Genomic DNA, 20,093 nt, shown 5'->3' on the forward strand with positions numbered 1-20,093 from the left:
GTTGCTGTATCAAAAGACTGCAAACACGCTTCTCCCCTGACCCACTCCCCCGTGAGTGCAGGAGCCCATGTCAACCGAAAATGACGCTCTCCCAACCCTAAACTATCATTTAATCCAGAATCCTCATTCTTTATATATTGAAATTGCCCCACAGTTGTTACGAACTGTAGTTGGTGGCAAGGGAAACTAGTAAATATTTTGCTACAAAATTAGTATTCAATGAGGGTGGCTCCCTCAGTGTGTGCTAATTACGTTGCTAACAGTTGGCAGACCATGAGATAACGCCGTTCTTTAGTGACACCGGGCGGCCTCAACTCGTCTCCATGGAGATAAACCTGTAGTCTTGGGTCAAGACACTTCCGCCGACGTCACTTGTGACACGTGGATCCAAGATGGCGGCGGCGCGGGTGAGTAGTGAACAGAGAAGGTTCCGGGTCCAGTGAACGGAGGCCTCGGGCGGGGGGTAGTAGATCGGGACCCCCTGTATTGGGACCCCGATTTCTAGTCAGTTCATTACGCTTCCTAGTGGACGATCTCGTGGAGGCCGGGACTCGCTAGGAGTGCTGGCCTGGGTTTGAGAGAAACTGTTATCGTATCGGTCTCTCCTAAGGAAGTAAAGATAGAGCTCCAGGGGGAGTGACTGTCATGCAGAAATGTGTGGGTACGGTCGCTGCCACAGAGAGTTGCGTATCATGAGGCTGTGGCTCCAAGCAAGCTGGGCAGAATGGTTTCAAAGAAAATTATGAGTGGGGCTGAATAGGGACGCTCACTTAAGCTGTCATTGAGCCTAGCTGCCATTAATGGGGACCCAGAGTTAGGCTGCTACTAATTAAGGGCTTAGTCAATGGGATGGGACTGACGCCAATTTCAGTGCGTTGTTAACGGCGGGTGGCTAATACCTGTCTGAGTGTAAATCCTTTATAGGCAGAAAGGCACCAAATACCTATACCAGGGGAGTTCGCCCTTTTGAAATGTTCAGCCCCTCCCTCCTCTACTGCCCAAAGGAAAAAAACAAAGGTTTAATAGATTTTCTTAAGTAATCATTTAGGGTTCAGCTCCCCTGCTAAGTCGCCTTTTTTCGCTTGCCCAGAGCACAATAAATAATCCCTTGACAATTGTGTATAGGCGTCATACAAATGTCCAATAAATAAATCTGCACCCCACCTGCCATACTGCATTGCTTTATATATGATTTTGTCACTCAATTCAAACATTTGAGGCTGTGGGCATGCACAGTCACCAAAGAAGAAACCGTTTTATTAATGTGTTCTTGGAGAGTTGTATTCCAGCAAGGAAGGTGTGGAGGATGAAGCACAATCCTGTTCCCCACCTACAAGAGGCGGGGAAGACCAGTCCTGGTTCAGAAAAAGTGTTTTGCTGCTTTTGGGGTTTTGTGCACAGTCACTTTAACAGGGATATTTTCTCAAGAGTTTAGGGGAATGGCCCTTTCACTAAAGCTTAGGACTGTGGGGGTAGGATATTGGCATCAAGCCGGCCCCCATGTGTGCTATGGGGAGACATCAGCACCTTGGAGGCCCAGTGCCTCAGGGGTTTGCCGGTGAACACCCAGTCTTAGATAAGGACAGGGCGGACCATACCCAGCACATGCAGACCCTTGCACCTTGCTGGCACGAGGGCCCCATGGCCGGCAGGCCTAAATGACACAGATTCGGTGATTTCCTACTGGAGTCTGTGGGCCTGCATGAGGCACGTATCTGCAGTTGCTTCTTTTATTAGCTTGTGCCATGACCGTCATGGCCCATCTTAAAGGGCAATATATGTGGGAGGGTCACGCACCACATGCTTCCTTTTTCATAACGGACAAAACAAGTGTTAGGGAAATATGGAATGATTTTCCCTCCCTCCCCATTACTGACAACAATACTTGGGCCACACAGAAATGATAGACTAGACAAATCGAGGGACTCCGGTAATTGTGGACACATAACACATATCAAGGACGCTACATGTAGTCAGCGAGTGACTGAGTTTGCGAACTGTTGGTGGTATATTGGCAGTTCTACCCCATCTTAAATGACCCTTTATTAACCTGGGGTAAGTTGAACTTCAACCACTGAATGATGCCATTGTTAGCTGTTGGCACCATTTATAGAGCATGCCTACAAAATGCGGAAGTGCAGCTCCGCATCCATTTTAACTTGGGCCACTTTAAGCAGATATAACTTCCATACAGGCTCACAGCATTGAACGCATGTTTACTGAGTCCTCTTAGAGCACTTGCAGGACTTCAGGAGACCAGTTCACTTCACATCAGTGTCCGTTCGGGGACTACCACCAGTCAAGGTCTATTGGTGGCAAAGTTCAAAAACCGGCCCAGGGATCACCAGGGGCCACATGGGCTTAGTCCCTTGATGTTGGGGCAAGCAGCTAGGTGCGGGAAATAGGGCGTCTGGGCTGCGCCATACGATGTTGACCGCATATGGTGACACCATGTTACCTCCTCCTCATGGCCACCTTCCCCCCAGGCAGGAGTGTCTCCTTGCTGTAGTGGCACCGGAGGGCACACAAGCCCTCATATCGAGCTGCAACCCTCTCTTGCTCGTTACACTGCTTCTTGGTGGCGGGCAGTGCTCCAGATACGATTTTGAGGTGGGAGTATTTTACTCCCTAGTTTTAAACTTTGAGCGTAAATGTGATTTCAAGAGAATAAAAATGACTTTTCTCCTTTGCAAGAGATTAAAATGTATGTGACATCCAGCCGACGTGTGGAAATCATTGCTATGCGGCAGCCTTTTGCATTGTGACAGAATACACCTTTCCTTATTTCTCTGTTTGCCCATTTGATCTCTCCTGTATATATTTAAATGTTGAAAGCGTTCTGGCTTCTGTCAAATAACCTGACCTTTGCACTGCCTTCTGCTCTCAACTTGTGTGTAAATGTACACAGGAAAATAATAAAGCTGTCGTATTTACAAGATTTTCGTGCGTAAAAACACCTAGTACGCACCTTATCTGGAGGCCTGGTGGCGGGTGGCGGGCAGCAAGGCGTTTGTTGACCAGACACGGATGACAGGGTGTCTGGGCCACTTCTTCTCCCTCAGGCAGGAGTCACTGCTGTTAATCAGGCAGCAGTCCTATCTTCCTTTCTGGCAGGATAACTGGGCAGTTGGTGTCCCATTTTAGGGGCTGGCACAACCGGCACCCAAAGCCACATTGGCCTGGTCCATAGATGGTAGGGCTGGCAGGGCTACACTTGTGGCAGAATGTTGGTGCCATTTGCTAGGCAGGGCGACACAAGTAGCAGGGCCACTCCTTCCACTCCCCCACCCCCCACCAAGCAAGGGTGCAGTTCCTTCTGTGAGCTCTTCTCTTGGATCTTGTATGCAGTCCTTTCCTCCTTCTTCCTTTCTTGGCAGCCACTGCCTACGACTCATGGTGCAGGGGTAGCTCCAGTATGGTGGGTATCGGTACGGGCAGGTATAGTTATCAGCGGGGTCGATAGCAGCATCCTCTGGTGTCTCAACCACTGATTATTACTCCGCCTTTTCCAAGGTAGTCACAGTTGGCCTCACACAGGAGCTGTTGGCATGACCAGCTAGCATTGGAGGACACACAAGCACAGAGCTGCAACTCTTTTGTGTGTCTATGTAGGTGGCTTGTGCCAGTCCAGCCTTACCATCTCTTTCCTTGACGGTCACTGTCCCAAGCCTGGGTAGGCACCAGCATGGAATGCGCAGTCTGATGTCGCTGGCAGGGCAGTCGGACAGAATACTCCTCCTTCGTATATGAGGACCTCCAAAGACTTGCATGTTCCCATTCCTAGCACAGCCTGTGTGCAACGGTCCAGCAGGATGGTTTCCTCTTTGTCAGGGCTCCTGCGCTTGTCTGTGCCTCAGGACCCTAGGTACCTTGGGTGGTAGGAGCACCACTACTCTGTCTCTGGATGTCGGCAGGGTAGTGTCCCCTCCTACGGAGGTAGGATGGCAGGCAACACTTTTACTAGACCTGATACTCGTCACCCTGTCTCCTTCCTTTCACATGAACTCCGCTGTTAGGAGCATGGATCTCTGCAATAAGGCACTGCTCTGCTTTGTATAGCACGGGCAGTCTCCCCACTTTCCTCTCCGCTCCTCACCGGAGCATACGTTGTCTCCTGCAAGAGGCCTGGCATTGTTTTTTCATTTGCAGTTGGAGTGGCAACCGCTGCTCCCTTTCCTACACCACACGCGCCTGGGGAGCACAGGGGCTGCTTCGCGCTACACATATATGTGGCCACAATGCCGCCTCCCACCACAGGGGCACTTCAGCTACGATATTGGAGCTATACATGTTTCACTGGACAGGTTCTTGTCTGGGCAGCGGGCCACTGTTCGGGCCGTGCCAGAAGGCCATCAGCATTTCAGGAGAGCAGCGCGTTCATGTAACGCTTCATTGTTATCGCCTCCGGGCACCCCAGGATCTCAGTGGGCCTGATTCCTCACTGTTCGCCTTCTTGTGCATGCTCTGACATGTAGCACCTTCTTATTCACAGGCCCGAAACGGGGCCTTGACTGCTTTCACCACCCGGCCGCACAGGATCCTTCTGGTGTAGCAGGGCCTCCCATTCCTACAAGCTCAGACACTGGAGCTGCTGTCGTGTTTCAAAGCTGGGGGGAGCCCAGGGGTTTGTGGGGCAGCCTTCAGGTTTTCACTCACCGGAGTTGGGCTGTATATCTGCTGCATAGGCCACATCTCTTCCCCAGGCGAGAGATTCACGCCCCTACCGGCAGTGATTCAGGCTGCCTCCTTACTACCCGCCAGCCCCAGGGTCTCTACAAGGGCGTGTGCGGGCACTCCCTCTATTCCGTTGCGGCCGAGGCCGCGCTTCCTCCCCGAACGGGGGACCGCTCACTTTCTTCCCCACTGGGAAGAACAAAATCACTTGGCGGCGGATGCTGCAGGCAGGCCCCCACCCTGGCTGCACAAGCACCTTCCTCACTTAGGGCCGTGTCCAAGGAGGATCCGCTGGTAGGGGGGGGCCTTGCATGCCACACTTTTCTCCCCCTTTTCTCGCTGCGATGGCTGCCGCTTCCTCCTCACATTACTCACGAAGGATGCTGCTTCCTGCCCTCCTCTGGAGAAGGCTGCAGCGGCGTCTGGGCCCCAACTCGCTACCCCCCAAACCATTTCTTTGTGAGGGGGAACGCAGAACAGGGGAGGGGCGTATCGCAGGGTTCCTTATCTCGTCACCATTTTTGTGGGGTGGGCTATTGGCATCAGGCCAGCCTCAAAGGGTGCTATGGACATCAGCACCCTAGAGGCCCAGTGCCTCGGGGGTTTGCCCGGAAGCACCCGGTTTAGATAAGGGCAGTGCAAAGGATACCCAACACATGCAGACCCTAGCCACCTTGCTGGAAAGAGGGTCCCATGGACCCATGACATGCACACGGTGTGGGTCTGCAGACTAAATGAGACGCACTCAGTCGTTCCCTTCTGGAGTCTGCAGCCAGCCTGAGGCACATGCCTACAGTTTCCCCTTTTATTAGCTTGTATCATGGCGCATCTTAAAAGGGCATTACTTGTGGGAGGGCCACACATAACACTGCCCCTCTTAAAAGGGCAACACACTTGGGAGGTTCACACACCACTAGGACAACCCTGTTAATGTGGCGATGAAAGGCTGGCATGTTTATATAAATAAAATCTTTTTTAAAGGGATTTGTGTGGGTACAAAGTGAATGTTGGGTAGGTCATATGATCGGGCTTTAGTAGGCACAGGTTGAAGCAATTATTTGGTGCTAGCAAGTAATGAATGCATGTTGGAATTAATGTAGTAATTTATGTATTTTAAAGAACATTGCTCAGCTAACCAATAACTGAAAACGTTATATCAACCAATTATATATGGCATAGATCAAAAAAGTGACAGACTGTGGTAGTGTAAAATTGGGGAATCGTTTTTACCGACATGGTACGGGTAAATGTGGGTCTGTGGGGGGGGGGAGAGGTGGGAGGAGGTGTCCTGCGGGATTTCACCTCCTGTTGTGGGAGAGGCTTGGGTGACTGAGGTGGAGTCGTGACTGGCAACTAATGGGATAAGTGAAGTGATTTGCTTATGTAATAACACAGAACAGTATACAGTAACGAATTACATTTCTCGGATCCTTTTTATCTAAAGAATGCACAGGGCCTATTCTAGGGAAAACAATCACGAAGATGTATCTAGTGTACAGATGTCATACCTTCCCGCGTTCCCACAGGTGTCCCGAGGAAAACGGTACCTCACATGTGTGGGTGCACTTACCAGGGCGCAAAAGGAAAAGGGTAACCCACTGGTAAACCCAAGCCTTTCGGCACAGCACATTTTGTTCATGTGGGCAACCTACAGATTTGGGCCTAGGGTGTCGAAGCCAGCAAGGAAAACCGGGAACCCCATGCATTTCCCAAAAGAGGACACCCGTGGGAATCCAGAGGTTTGACTTACGTAAATTGACCTAGAATGTATTGCCCAGAACTGCCGGCAAAGACCCACATGGGAGAAGGGTGCCCAAGGCCAGGGATATTACCGCTGACTTTGCTTGAGCTCTGGCTGCCCTGTGTTACTGCTTCTCCCCACTAGGGAGTCCCGCCAGTGTGCCAATACCTCTGCAAAGCGAAAAGCTGTAATACAGCCCAGCCGCAACTCCAGGACGGTTGGAGGTGATGTCCCTGGCCTTGGACAGCCTTGTACCATGTGAGTGTACCGTCCCCCCAAGCACAGCAGCAGCTCCAGGGAGCCCTGGCAGGATCCCCATTCCTCCACGGAGGTGACACCTGTAACGTAGCACAGCCAGAGGTGCAGCCTGGGCTTGCAGACTGACAACCCACATGGGAGGCATCCTCTCCCAGGGAAACACCAATGTTCTGCTGGCATGGGGGGCAATTTGTGGCCTGTCCCTGCAATTGTGTCCCAGCCCACCAGAATATCTGCCCAGACGTCCCATTCCCACCCACACCACCAACAATCCAGCCCCAGTCTCACCCACCCCACTGACAAAGGCCCTAACCATAGAATAATAAAAAAAACAGTACTCGCATAACGTTGCAGCTGCTAGCGTAGAAAAAGCTGTAAACAAAACAAAAAACATGTTATCTATGGTCACCTCAGAAAAACAAATCCAAGCAGGCCCCCCCTTGCAAGCCATCCCTGGTGATCTACTGAACCTCACCCCCCCTAGTGAAAACCGTTTTTCCCCTTCCTATGGGCAGATATCTGCCCCCAGGGACGGCTGCATGAGGTGCCCCCCCCCCACACTCCATTTGGGGTGGGGGGGGGGGGAGTCCACCCCAAAATGTCAGACAGACCCCCCAATGGATGGGGCAGTAGGGATTGTGGCACCTTGGGGGCAGATTGGGGCACCAGTGTGCCCATCTGTTCCAAGGCAAGTTTGGTAAACAAAACAAAAAAATGAAAATGGCAGGCTGCACTTGGGGGGGGGGGGGGGGGGCTGAGGGGCACCCTGAACCGCCAGGGAATTTTGCAATGTAAAGGGGGGTGCACCTTTCCAACCCCCCCCAAATGGAGGGGTGGCGCATCTCATGTAGCCCTCCCTGAGGGCAGATAAAGGGGGGGCTGTCCTGCATTCTTCCCTGGGCTCAGGTGTCCCTTCCTAGGAGGCTGCATGACATGGCCCCCACTCCATTGTGGTTGGGGGGCACCACTCTTTCACACTAGAAAATTCCCGTCGGTTTAGGGTGCCCCACAACACCCATCTGCCCCCAGGGGTCTCCATACATGTGGCCCCATGGGGCCTCGGGGGGGGCGCTTGCCTAGTAAGCAGCCCCCTCGCTTCTAAATGGAATCCTGGTGGTGTGGTGGCCATTGCTAGCCACGGATCAAGCACTCTGAGACCGATCCGAGGCCAGCAATGCTTTACACAAGCTGTCGTTGGAAAGGGGAGATTCTCCCCTTACCAACGACACCATCCAAAAAAAAAAGAATCCCTGGTGGCTAGTGGTCCCCAGCCCCCTTCCCATTGTTTTCTATTTTAATTTTTCATATGCCCCCAGGTGTCTCCATACATGTGGCCCCATGCTTTGGGGCTGGGGGGCAGGAGGGCTAGTAAGCAGCCCCCCTCCCCCGCTTTCAAAAGATATCCCTGGTGTCTAGTGTCATTGCTGCCCACGGATCGAGCGCTCTGCGCAGCAATGCTTACACAAATGGTGTCGTTTGAAAGGGGAGAATCTCCCATTTCCAACAACACCTGCCTCGATCTCCGGCTTGAAATACAGCTGGAGATTGAGGCAGAGGGAGAAGGGCACTCACCTTCTCTCTTCGCTGGCTGCCGCAGGGAAATTACTTTTACTTTCACGCCAGCGTGCATTACGCTTGCCGACGTGAAATTGAAGGTAATCCAGCCCCCTGGCAGTGAGGGGGGGACCTCCCCCTCAAATAGCCCGGGGGTTGGATTACAGTTTTGATCGATCCCTGCTTTGCAGGGATCGCTCAAAACCAGGTGCCAAAAAGGACAAGATATCTCATCCTTGGCACCCTGGAGGTAATCCCAAGGACGAAATGCCTCGTCCTTGGCACTTAAGGGGTTAAAAGGCAAAAACACGCCCCTTCTGACATCACAACGTTATCTTAGTAAAAACCTACAGGAAGATGGGATTGGGTTAGTTGTATATGGGTCAACATTTTGATTGGTTTCATTATATTTGATAGCTCCACCTAAGACCACCTCTAAATTGATAATGGCAGCCGTATGTCATCTTCGCGTCTTTGGATTGGTTTGTGCAATTTTTGCAAAGCAACATCTTTTGTCAGCACTGATTTGGTTTGTATTGGCTCTGCCAACCTTGATTGCTTGACAGGTCATCGGCACATGAGCAACAAATTATGGCGGGGGACTCGACATCCAGGTGCTGCTTCTTCCAATTGTAACACATCTCTGATTTCCTAAGCCGCAAACCAGGGCGTCCGCTTTGAACTATGGTCTATCTTATGTCTTTTTTATTCTGTGAGTTTGGATGGGGGCTGAAGGTCTTGGCTCCTCCATGTCTGGAACTAATATCCCTTGACCTTCAACTCTGAGTCACGTGTGAGTAGATCATGTTTTGAATTGTATGCATCTTTTACCAGGATTTTAATATATTTTACTATGGGTGCTATTACCTTCTCTGCCCACCGGAGACTTGTTTGAGCTATTCTTCTCTCAGTATTGGCCTTAATTAATGAGCACCTCGTCCTGAAAGGTTGTCAGTTACTTTATTTAATCTAAAAGAAATATATGTTGCTTTTGGGAACTTTATTTATCTCCTGCGCCCCTCTGTATAAATCCAGCCCTCCCTTTTCCATAATGACCATGGCGAGTTAATGCAGCTACAGTCCGACTTGTTCATCTTTGTTCCTTTTAGCAAATTCAGTGGTGATTTTTTTTTTATTTTTGTCATGATCTCTGCTTCCAAAAGGTCAGGGTTTTCCCAACTCCCTTGGAAGCAGATCCATAACCCAGGTTCCGAGTGCCAACCAGTCCCAATTGGGACCTTTTGGACCCAGTCCTGGCGCCAGTGGCACCAGGCTCATAAATATGCCCAGTCCCAGCGCTGGAAGCGCCGGGCTCATAATGCTTGGGTCGACTTACCTGCAGCAGACCATGCTGCTTACTTGCCTGCCAGTTGAGCCTCTGATCCTCTTCTGTTTGGAACTACTTTTCCTGTTGGGTGGGGCAGGAGCCACTCCCTAGGTTCAGAACACTGGAACTCTTCTGGAAAGCAGGAACTCTTTTCTTACCTAGGCGTGGCTGTGGAAGGAGACACCTAAGCATTACAGGAGGCTATTTAAACCACACTCAATGGATGAATCTTGCTTTGCGTTATTCTGCATCCTCTGCAGCAGAACGCTCATCGTGTCTTCTGCATCTGATCCTGGGCCTAAGGAAAAAGGCTTACCATCCTGAATCCCGTCTTCAGCAACACCTATAAAGACAAGAAAGAACAGGTTAGCATTACGGTCTTCAGTGACAGCGCTTCACTTACCTGGTCCATCGGCTGTCACCAACGCCTCGCGCTGCATTCCGACATCTGAAGGACAAAGGCTTACCTCCTCTTCGTGCGCTCCGGAGGTCTTCACACTGCATTCCGGCATCTGAAAGACAAAAGCTTACCCACTCTTCGCACGCTCCGGAGGCCTTCGGCGCTGCATCCCGCATCTGAAAGACAAAACAAGGTGCGCTTAAAGACATTGGGGAACTTTAATACTCACGTGCCATTACTCCTTTCCACATCTAACCCAGTGGGTATTCCGGCACCCTGCAGCCGCTCCGAACTTATACCTGCAAAATAAAAAGACAGTTAGAGCGCATCGTGAAGCAGGCAACAAGCGCTTACTTACGTGCTTCCAGGCGCTTCTATTCATCACACGGGCTCCATCTTCAACTCACTTCAGCCCGTCCATCTACCATCGCCGGAACCCTGCAAAACAAGAGACATCATTACTAAAGACTTTAAAGACATTAGAATTACTCGAAACTTACCGTTCGTGCAGTAAACGACGGACAGCAGTCCTCTGAAGTCAAGAGGCCTGCTCCCCTTATCCAGTGAAGAAACTGGTTACAGCACCCTGCCCCGAGGCAGATGGAGAGCACGGCGTTCACTTACCTAAGGTGAGAGCGTTAACCTTCGGGGTTCTACAGGAGAAGAGAAAGGGAAGAAGAGAGAGACATTCAATAACCCAGTTCATTAATCCCATATTTTCTATCTGCAGACATCTTACCCTTCGAGTCAGACATACAGTGCACAGAGGTCCAGCCCAAAGAGCCAGCCGTGTGTTACACATCACCTTTGAAGATACGGTATACGCCCAGTCAAGACCGGCGCCTCTACGGGAATCAGGTGAGCGTTACAATTTTTTTTTTGTTTAAATGTTTTGCAACTTCGATGCTCCTTAAAGCTTCCCCGTTCATCTGGGCATGGCAGCGCTGTCCATTGGAGCCAAATGTCTGCCCTTCGTTGTTGTATTCATCGCGTTAAGTAAGCATTGTGTGTTTTCATGCATCTTGCATTACAGCAGGTAGGTTTTCTATTGTCTATTGCATGTAATGTATGTCCATGTATAAATTAATGTTTGTGTAGCTTTGTGATGAATGCATACCTGCTTCATGCATCTGTGTGTATCAGAGGTGGGATGCTGTCATGAGCCTTGCCCCTGGCCCTCACTGGCAAATCGGCCTTCCAGTTAGGGCCAGGTCAAAGGCCTTAAAACCTCATCCAAGTCTCTCTTGGAGTCAGTCCTGGTGCCTTTGGTGCCAGGCTCATAACCATCATGAAGACCAACATTAGAATGGGACTATTTACTTGGGATTATTTAACTCGGGGGGGGGGGGGGGGGGGGTGGCCAACATGGAGGCACACACATAGCTCATTTACAAGGAACTGAGCTATGCAGTCTAGTGTCTTGGGTGTGGCGCAGGCCTGGGACTACTTTACTTGGACTACTTTGGGTGTGGCAGGCCTGGGACTATTTAAACCACACCTAAACAGCAGAACATGCTTTGCGTTATTCTGCTGTGGGCGGGGTAACTCTCACCGTGTCCAGTTCTTTGATGCCAGCTTACCTGAAATTAAGGACCTGCAGAGAGAGAAAGAACACTACGGAGCTTACCTGGAACAGTATCCTGTCTTCAATCCATCGCTGACTTCAGTTTTCGTCACCTGAAGGTACGAACTCCATCATCAGCCACCGCATGCATCCTGGAATACCATAACCTGGAAAGAGGAGAAAGAAAGACCGCATTATTAAGCGTTTACTTGCGTTTCCTCTTGAATGAAGAAAGCCACACAATTCTTACCTGGGTAGTTCTCTCCTGGTCAGTATCATTGCTGGAACATTACGGCGCTCGGCGAGGAACATCGCAACCTGCAAGGAGAGAAAAGACACAGGTTAGCAATATAAAAGGCAAAACAGCACCACGCATCGTGCATTACTCACCAGACAGGATCGCGCGCACCGCGCTTTCGCCTACCGGCCCATGCTCATCTTCAAACTGCATGACAACACCAAAATACCTTTCCATACCTAAAAGGAAAGAAGCAAGACATTATTCACACTAAGAGGAACATAAGAACTGCATATAAAGACTGTAAAGCAGCAAACCTACGGAGTCGCAGCAGGCCTGGATTCCCACAGGGGGGCTTGCACCAGTGAAGTAACTTGGTCGCTGCTCGCCCCCCACATTTACGCACCCCTGCCACGAGGAGCAGGACGGAGAATCCACCTTTTGCAATATTAAGGTGAGAAGGCCCAAGGGGGAGGAAGGAGTTGAGGCCAAGGGAGGTGGGAAAACATAAAGACAATCTGGTATTGAATCCAGCTCTCCTATACTGCAGACCCATCTTTAACCAGAGGCCTTACCAAGGGACCGGGAGAGGGTTCGAGAGTGCAAATCATCCAACCAGGGCTGGGTGGCGTCCCTGTGGATACCAGGTGAGCGTAACAGATGACGTCACTTGCTTTTGTCATTCCCTGGCTACAGCATGTCCATGTATGCTGGATCCTGTAGGTTCATCTCTCCTTTGATTGTTCTGGGGTAAGGCTGATGGGGTCTTTTTAACTCCTTTCGTGTCTGCAGTATGGCGGTGGAGGGTGGGCAGTCGCCAAGATTGGTACACTTCTCTCATTGCTGCACTATAGAGGCAGGTGAGGGGCCGACGCCCAGGATGACGAATTCATCTGCCTCTCGATGTTAAATGGTCTCATCCTATCGCTTTTGATCTCCAAACCTTGATATATCGCCCAGCTCTACGAGGCTGGATTTGTCCCACTAGGACGTCAAAAGCAAGGTGATCTTCATGCACCATTGATGGCAGTTCAAAGTTTGATAAAGGGCTGGCCAGCAGTCTGCCCCCATGCCTGGGTGCCATGGGTCTATCAACCCATGTACTGATGTTTGGTTCTGCAGTGCTCATTTTATTCTTGCCTGCCTCGTCCTAGGCCTCCCTAGTGTCATATCAAGTGTTGATTTATCCTTCCTTTAATCTCTGGGGCCTGGCAGCTTTGCTGATCTCTGCCCTGGTGGTTCTTGTTTTCACAACCATACTGACCCTCTCGCAGAATAGTTGTGTTAATTAGACTGACCAACTCTGCTGGGTTCTTGACGCCCATAGCTCCACAACCTAGGGTGCTAGTAATGCATGACCTGCTGGGGCGTACTGCCAATTGCAGTTGATTTGGTGTGGACCGAGTATTCAAAGCACGGCAGGCACCTAGTGGAAAGGCTAATGGAACAGGCACTGTACCTCTTTTAGCCTATAATATACTGCATGCGCCTTCTTCTGTTACCACCGCCCTTGCAGGGTAGACTTAATCCCCCAGTCGGCTTTCAGTAAGTCCAGCTGCAGTTGAGGATAATCCTGACGTACCCCAGCGCCGGCGTTCAGTAATCTGCCCAATTTGTCCCCCTTACCTCGTCTGTGTTTGTGCAATGCTTAGAGTTCTACTAGGTGCCCCCAATATCTGCCTACGTGCCGTGCAGTGGGGAGCTGAAGCACGCCCCGCACCTGCTCCCCAGCTTGCTCACAGCCTCTATGCCGGCTCTGGCTGTTCAATAGAGTGAAGCACAGCTCACGCCACAGGGAGTGGCTGTCTGAGCAGAGAACCGAGCGCTGCAAATTAGCCCAGTCACCAGCTATGCACTCCCCAAATATATAACTGTCTTTGAGGGGAACACGTGATATTGCTCGCTACTCCTCCCCTAGAAGAGTTTCACGTTTCAACAAAGGAAACCTAATTTTAACATTTTTATTACTTGGCAAGTTCAGTGCTGTAGGTGACGGGGCAGACGAAAAAGGTGGTCTTTAACGACGTAATCTATAAATCTTGACTAAATGAAAGTGAGTCATTTTTTCCAAGGCCATCGCATTCCTGACGGCCACCATAAACTTCTAAAAAAATAATATAAACAAAAAATATATATATAATATAAAAAAAAGAGGAGAAAGTGAACCGCACTGTACGCGGTCAATTGAGACCAAAATCCATGAGGAAACACACATAGCACAGCTCACAAAGAAAATAAAGGTCTTAAAGTATTTAATGTGACCTAAAAATACACAAAATACGGCTGGGGAGCAGCGGCTGAAACAGAGGCAGGACGCCAGTATGCACGACCCGCACACACCGCGTTTCACACTCAACTGAGTGCTTATTCACGTGAAGAGAGGAAGGACTAGAGCACTTTTATAATTTGACAAAAGAAGTCCTTTTACTACATGGAGAAGGCGGCAGCAATGTTGGAATGGAATGGCAAAAATAAGCAGAATTAAAGGCCAAGTGGCGCCACAATAAAAAAAAGCAATAAGTGCATAAAGATGGGAATCATGGCGAAATGACCATGAAATATAATCGGGAGCACGCATATATATTTGTTTTACCTTGAACGTTAAAGGTCACAATGTTCACAATTTTGGCCCTGCAATTAGCAGGGTGTTATTACCCACTAGTGAGTGTTCAGGCTTGTGCAGTACTAGTCAAAAGGGAACCTACAAGCATCTTGACTGGTGATGGTGCCGAAAGGCTTCCTCGCAATATGTGATCATAAGTACCCTGTGATCTGCATTCGTGCCATCATTCCATGCTTCTCTCAGGGGAAAAAGGTATGGAGCCTCTTAGCGGGGAGGTGCCGTATTTGCATATTGTGTAAGCTGCTCATTTAAATGTCTGTAAATTATCTGGCCATGTGCAGCCAGAGACCTTCCCAAGCCCTATCTTCTGTTGTGAGGTTGACATTTCTTTTCTATCCCCCTCTTAAGTTTCCATTTCCTCCCTGCCTTTCTTTGTGAAGAGTAACTAGTAGATTTCACCTCTTTTGATCTTTGCAAAGACTGAGGTTCATGCTCCCACCAACTTCACACCTCACTGGGTTGCCCAATGCGTCAACTGACAGTAGGAGAGTCTGTCATGTGACTCAAAATCCACCGCACATTGTAAGAAGGATTTGATGTAGTTTTGGACATAGAGCTACCCTACTTTTAAACATCCTTCTCCACCCACTCTTTTTCCTTTCAGCATTTGAAGACCTTCTCAATTGCAGACGAGAAAGCTGGGGAAATGTGGATGATTAGTTTAGTTTAGATCAAGAATTAAACAAGTGATTGGGTAAAACCTAGGACTTTTATTTTAAAAAAAATGTTTTTATTTCCCTCTTGTTGGCTACAGTACTTTTCATGCATGAAGACCACCTGATGCCCCACATTGTGTACCCAGTGGTGCTTGCTGTTAGACGTGTTTCCGTTCTTCTGTGGTCTACGTTGAGCTCATCTCCTTACCAGCTTAAGTTGTTTTGTTCTTTGTGGCCCTGTTATTGAAATGAGTGCTGCTAATGTGCATTGTTTGGTTCTTTGGCGTTTGTGGCATGTTAAGGGTCACCTCCTGCCTGCTTTAACAGCGGAGTACAAGCAATGTAAAAAGACATAACAATGTAAGAATGATACAATATCAAATAGCACAATAGTATATGTCCAAAAGGTGGTGAGGCGTTGGTAAATCAACATAGCTAAAAATAAAAAATTAACCAAACTCCTTTTTGTAGAAGAAAAAGGCCATTGTTACAAAACTGAAATTGGGGTGGAATAATTAAATGTTTTAAAAATAATTGGAAGAGCACGGGTGGAACAAACTGGGTTGGGTAATGGTTTAGTGAGTGAGGAAGTGGAAGTCAAACACTGGGTTTGTGGGGAGGGCTGAAGTGAAACAGACAACCCTTCGGCTCTCTTTAGTCCTGAGGCAAATAACCTTTGCCTTTCATCTAGAAACTGAAGCCGAGCCGACACGAGAACATTTCAGGCTCCTACGCTGTTCTGCTTAACTAAGCAAGCTTTCAACCAGGTTATTTCTGATCATTCAAAAAACTGCTTTTTCAGAATATGGGAATATTTTTGATCGCTCGAATATTAACGCAAACGTGTCATTTTAGAATTTGCTTCTTGGTGCCTTTGAGGCCATGCTGTGAAGGAACTGTGCACGGTGGTGACCTACAGCCCAGGGAAGGACCATCGGAAGGCCAGGTGCCATTAAATATATAGGATCCACCTCACAAACTCTTATTTGAAATCTTAGCGTTTTTAGTTAATGGTGCTGATAGATCAGGTGATATTCATGCCTATGTATTTAATGGGGTTTTAATCTGGGTTTAGCAAGATCTGTTCTTGCCTGGAGCATCTCCTACCTGGAAACTCGATTATTTAAAATCTCTTTGATCTCTGACCCCACCACTCTCCCTTCTCATTCTTCGGCTTTCACTAGCCCCTTTTTGTTGGTGACTATTAAAATATATTTTTTCTCATTTCCCTCCTTCAACCTAGCCACCTCAGAACATATTACGAAATTTCTCAATGCAATTAATAATTGAAGAGCCGCCTCAAGCTGAACTCTTCAAAAATGGCTGTTATTTTTCTCCCATCTTCCAATGATACACCTCTCCTCTCCTATAATTTTACCCGCCTGACCACCTTGCTCCCTCACTCCTGACTTAGTCTTGGGCTCCTCTTTGATGGCGACCTACGGCTGCAACAATTCATCACTACCACTGCTGCTCGTATTTAACTTCCTCAACGGTTTAAAGTTTTCCTTTTCTTACCACTCTACAAAAACTCTATCTCCACTCTCATGCTGAGTAAACGGACTACTGCTCAAGCATACTCCTTCCTCCCTACCCACATACTCTGCATCCTGCCCAGATCCTTCTTCCACTTCTACCTACCGACAACATGCTGGTTAACTCTCCATTTCAAGTTTCTTCTTCCAGTCTACAAAGATATCAATGGTCTTTCTCCTCAAACTGTGTCTGTTTACTTCCTTCCGATCCTCCAATGCCCTCCATCTCAGTCACACTCCCCCTTGTGCCTACTCTCGCTTCCGCTCTTATCTCCCTACTCACCCTGCCCCACTGCCCATAACGATCAAAGCCAGCCCAACTGTGTATGTGTTAAAGGCTTGGCTTAAACTTCACTTACTAAAGACGTAGCTCGCCGCCATGCTCCCTATCCCTATTTGACCTCCGCCACTGTCCCAATGATGCTTAATGATGTAGTTCTGTATATTTAAATAGTATTCCTTTAGTAGGAAGCACTTCCCCCGTCATGGTAATATTACCTTTTGTAGTCACCTGTTACAGATATGTTTTGGTTTTGTTTGTCTTGTCGTTGGTGCGAGTTTCTTTTTCTTTCTTTATTTTATGTATTTTTTCCTTTACACACACACTCATAAACTGACTCGCCATTTTTCCTCTTTGTGCTATTGTGCATGTATCCTTCGGCGGTCTGTCTCCGCCATCTGTAAATGTGTTTGGACTCCTCAAACTGTCTGCGGGTGAGCTGTTTTTCCAAACTGAGATTTGGGGGTGAATCCTTATCCTCTGCAGGTGCCTCCTTCTGGAACAACCTCCCTGCCTCTCCGTCTTGAGCCGGACCTGCTAAAGTTCAGGAAACTCAAGAAGACCTTCCTTTCTTTCTCCCCTGCTAAACCCCTTTCTCTTCTCTCCTGCTTCCCTCCTTTTTTCTCTTCCCCAACCTGCTCAGTTCGCTGAGTGGTTGCCTGGTGCTCTTCCGGAGCCTCATAGGTCCCAGGCTCCCCCACCAGTCCAGCACTTGTCTCCGGGCCTTTGCACTCTGCTTGGCACTACTGCACTCGGAATATGTTCCATGAGAGGGGCAACCACTCTGCACTTAACCCAGGCCCCTGCTGAACTGGGCGCACTTGTCCCTCTACCTCGCTCTTCCTGCCTGCGCACTTTCACGACCTTAAATGTACTAGGCCTGGCAAGTTTCTATCCTATTCTCCATCTGTCTCCCCTTCCTAGCTTGGTTGTGCCTAAAATACTTGTGTATAGGCGCATTAGATGACCAACCACCATCTGAAATGCCGCCAGGTTTAGTACGGTAGTTTTGTTCTGTATGCCTCTCCCCCCCCCACGCCCCATTTTCCCCCTACTCTTTGTCACACACTTACACTAGTAGAAATGCCTCTGGCCTAGTATGCTAGTTCTATTCTACAAGGCCTAAGAATGACGACTGTATTCACTTGTTCCCTTCCCGCCTTGAAGCACTACACTTGTGTATAAGCGCTTTAGAAATAAACAATTACAATTATTGTTCGTCATTTCTGTTCAAAATTGCCATCCCTGTTCAATAAATAAAAATACAAAAACGAATAAGTTTATTAACCCGTTTAAATAAGACTAGCTGTTTAGATCATCATAAGGTTAAAATACAGAATTTCGACTGGAGGTGATAGATTTGAAACCGAAACCCCAGCAGATTCCATCTCGTCTGCAATTCCCTGCAGGGTGTAGCATGGATCACCTGCTGCTACGCTGAAATAAATCTAAGGTTTGTTTTGTAAGGTTGGGAATCCCACGTAACATTGATCTCCCTTTATTGAATATTCCTGGTATATGCCCGATTTACTTGTACATGCTGCACGCCATTTAATACGATTCCTCGCACCCATTTGTGGCAGAAACAGCCAGTCTGGATAATCTTAAAGGATTGCTCTCCGTGATAACTCTCTTTATACTCGAATATTAGGGTGAGTTTAGATTGGAGGGGAGGGGGCAGGTTACTGACTGGATACCCACTTTTTGGGTATCAAGCAAGGATGTATCCTGGCCCCTTCTCTGTTAATTGTCAGATTTGAATAGCTCGTTAGACGCATCAGGGACACTTTCCATAAAATATGGTGACATAGCAGTGTCATGGCTGGGTTGTGCTGATCATTTATTAAATTACACCCCTAGGGTCCGCCAGGTCAAGCTGAAGGCCCTTGGTGACTATTCGGAATTAAACTGATTCAAAATCAACCTAGAAAACAAAGGTCATGGTGTTCAAATCTATAAAACACAAATTAAAGAGCTATATTTGGATGTCTAAACAAGTGTCCAGTCGAACAGGTCTGTCAAAGTGTTAGAACTCTGCTGGGGAAAAAAAGTGTTGGTATTATTGCGTAATATGCAGGTGGGTAACAATGAGGCCATACACTATAGGATAGCGCATGCTTTTTCTACTTTGGCCTTTCACATGAAGGATGGTTGTGTAGGTCGACTTCATGCTGTGCTTGAAAGGTGGTATTCTATGTTGCATGTACAAATCCCTCTAGTATCTGCATCAGTATATAAGGGTATGGTGAAAAGGTGCCGGAATACATATGACACTGAATGCACAATAATTGAGGTGGCTACGAGAGTTTTTGTAGACTATTATTTAGATGGAAGTTGGTTTTCCAAAATATTGAGAGGCCTATCCAAGTAGTGATGTAGTGAGACGTTATCTTCTAATCAAATTGAACCTTGCTAATGTGTTAACAATGGAAGGTGTCCGATTTGAGTCCATTAAGGACTTGCTCGTGATTTTACAATTAACCTTTTTAAAGATTTGAGTCCTGGTGAGTTTTAACACATTTGGAATTATGATGGATTTTGTTTTATATTGTGGCTTTTTAGCACACTGACATGAAATGCGAGGTTATTTTTTTTTTTTTGTTTTTTTTAGCGCCAACTAGCCTTACTCCGAATATAGCTGTGGAGACCGGGAGCCAAACTCCAGGGCAACAGGCTTGTCTTGAAAGCAAGACAACCCTGAGCAGACAGGGTTCGATACTTGGGCCGATGCTTGGAAGATGCTCAGGTTTGTCTTGCCTCCACGACGAGAGCATGTTGCCCCTGAGCTTTCCTCCCGGCCTCGACCACTATATGCGAGTAAGGCTACATGTTCTTTCTTTGCATAGGGCGTGCACTCACTTATTGCTAATGGACATGCAATGTGTACACAATGCTTTAATCTGAGAGGAGTACAATACAATGAATGTATTCTTGTGTATTTCGTTTGGTAGATGCAGAATCCCCTAATATTACTCCTCCCAGTTTAACAAATGGTTCCTGTTCTTCGTTTGGAGCATATGAAGTTAGAAAAGCACTTTTGCGATGCTCCCTTTAATCCTAAAGTATCTGTCTGCTTTTCCATCCATACAAGATCTAGCTGTAAAAGCTGGATCCAAAGAATTCCGCCACCATTCCCTTTCAGTCTGGAAGCAAGTATGGAATTGAAATGTGTATGTGTGCAATGTTGAGCCACCATCGTTTGCATGGGAGTCTCCTGCAGGCATACTGTTTCTGGAGAAAGTC

General features: G+C 48.2%; 1 protein-coding gene across 1 annotated transcript in view; it reads left to right on the forward strand.

The window, feature by feature from the left end:
- The first annotated feature begins 317 nt into the window (after window positions 1-317).
- TM9SF4 (transmembrane 9 superfamily member 4) overlaps window positions 318-20,093 on the forward strand; it is a 263,480-nt gene continuing 243,704 nt past the window's right edge. Inside the window, exon 1 of the mRNA XM_069651011.1 lies at window positions 318-407. Within this exon, the coding sequence (XP_069507112.1) occupies window positions 393-407 (15 nt within the window). The 5' untranslated portion in view covers window positions 318-392. The remainder of the gene's footprint in view (window positions 408-20,093) is intronic.

Source organism: Ambystoma mexicanum, chromosome 3p, assembly GCF_040938575.1.
Source record: "Ambystoma mexicanum isolate Mex_15411 chromosome 3p, UKY_AmexF1_1, whole genome shotgun sequence".
Classification (NCBI taxonomy): domain Eukaryota; kingdom Metazoa; phylum Chordata; class Amphibia; order Caudata; family Ambystomatidae; genus Ambystoma; species Ambystoma mexicanum.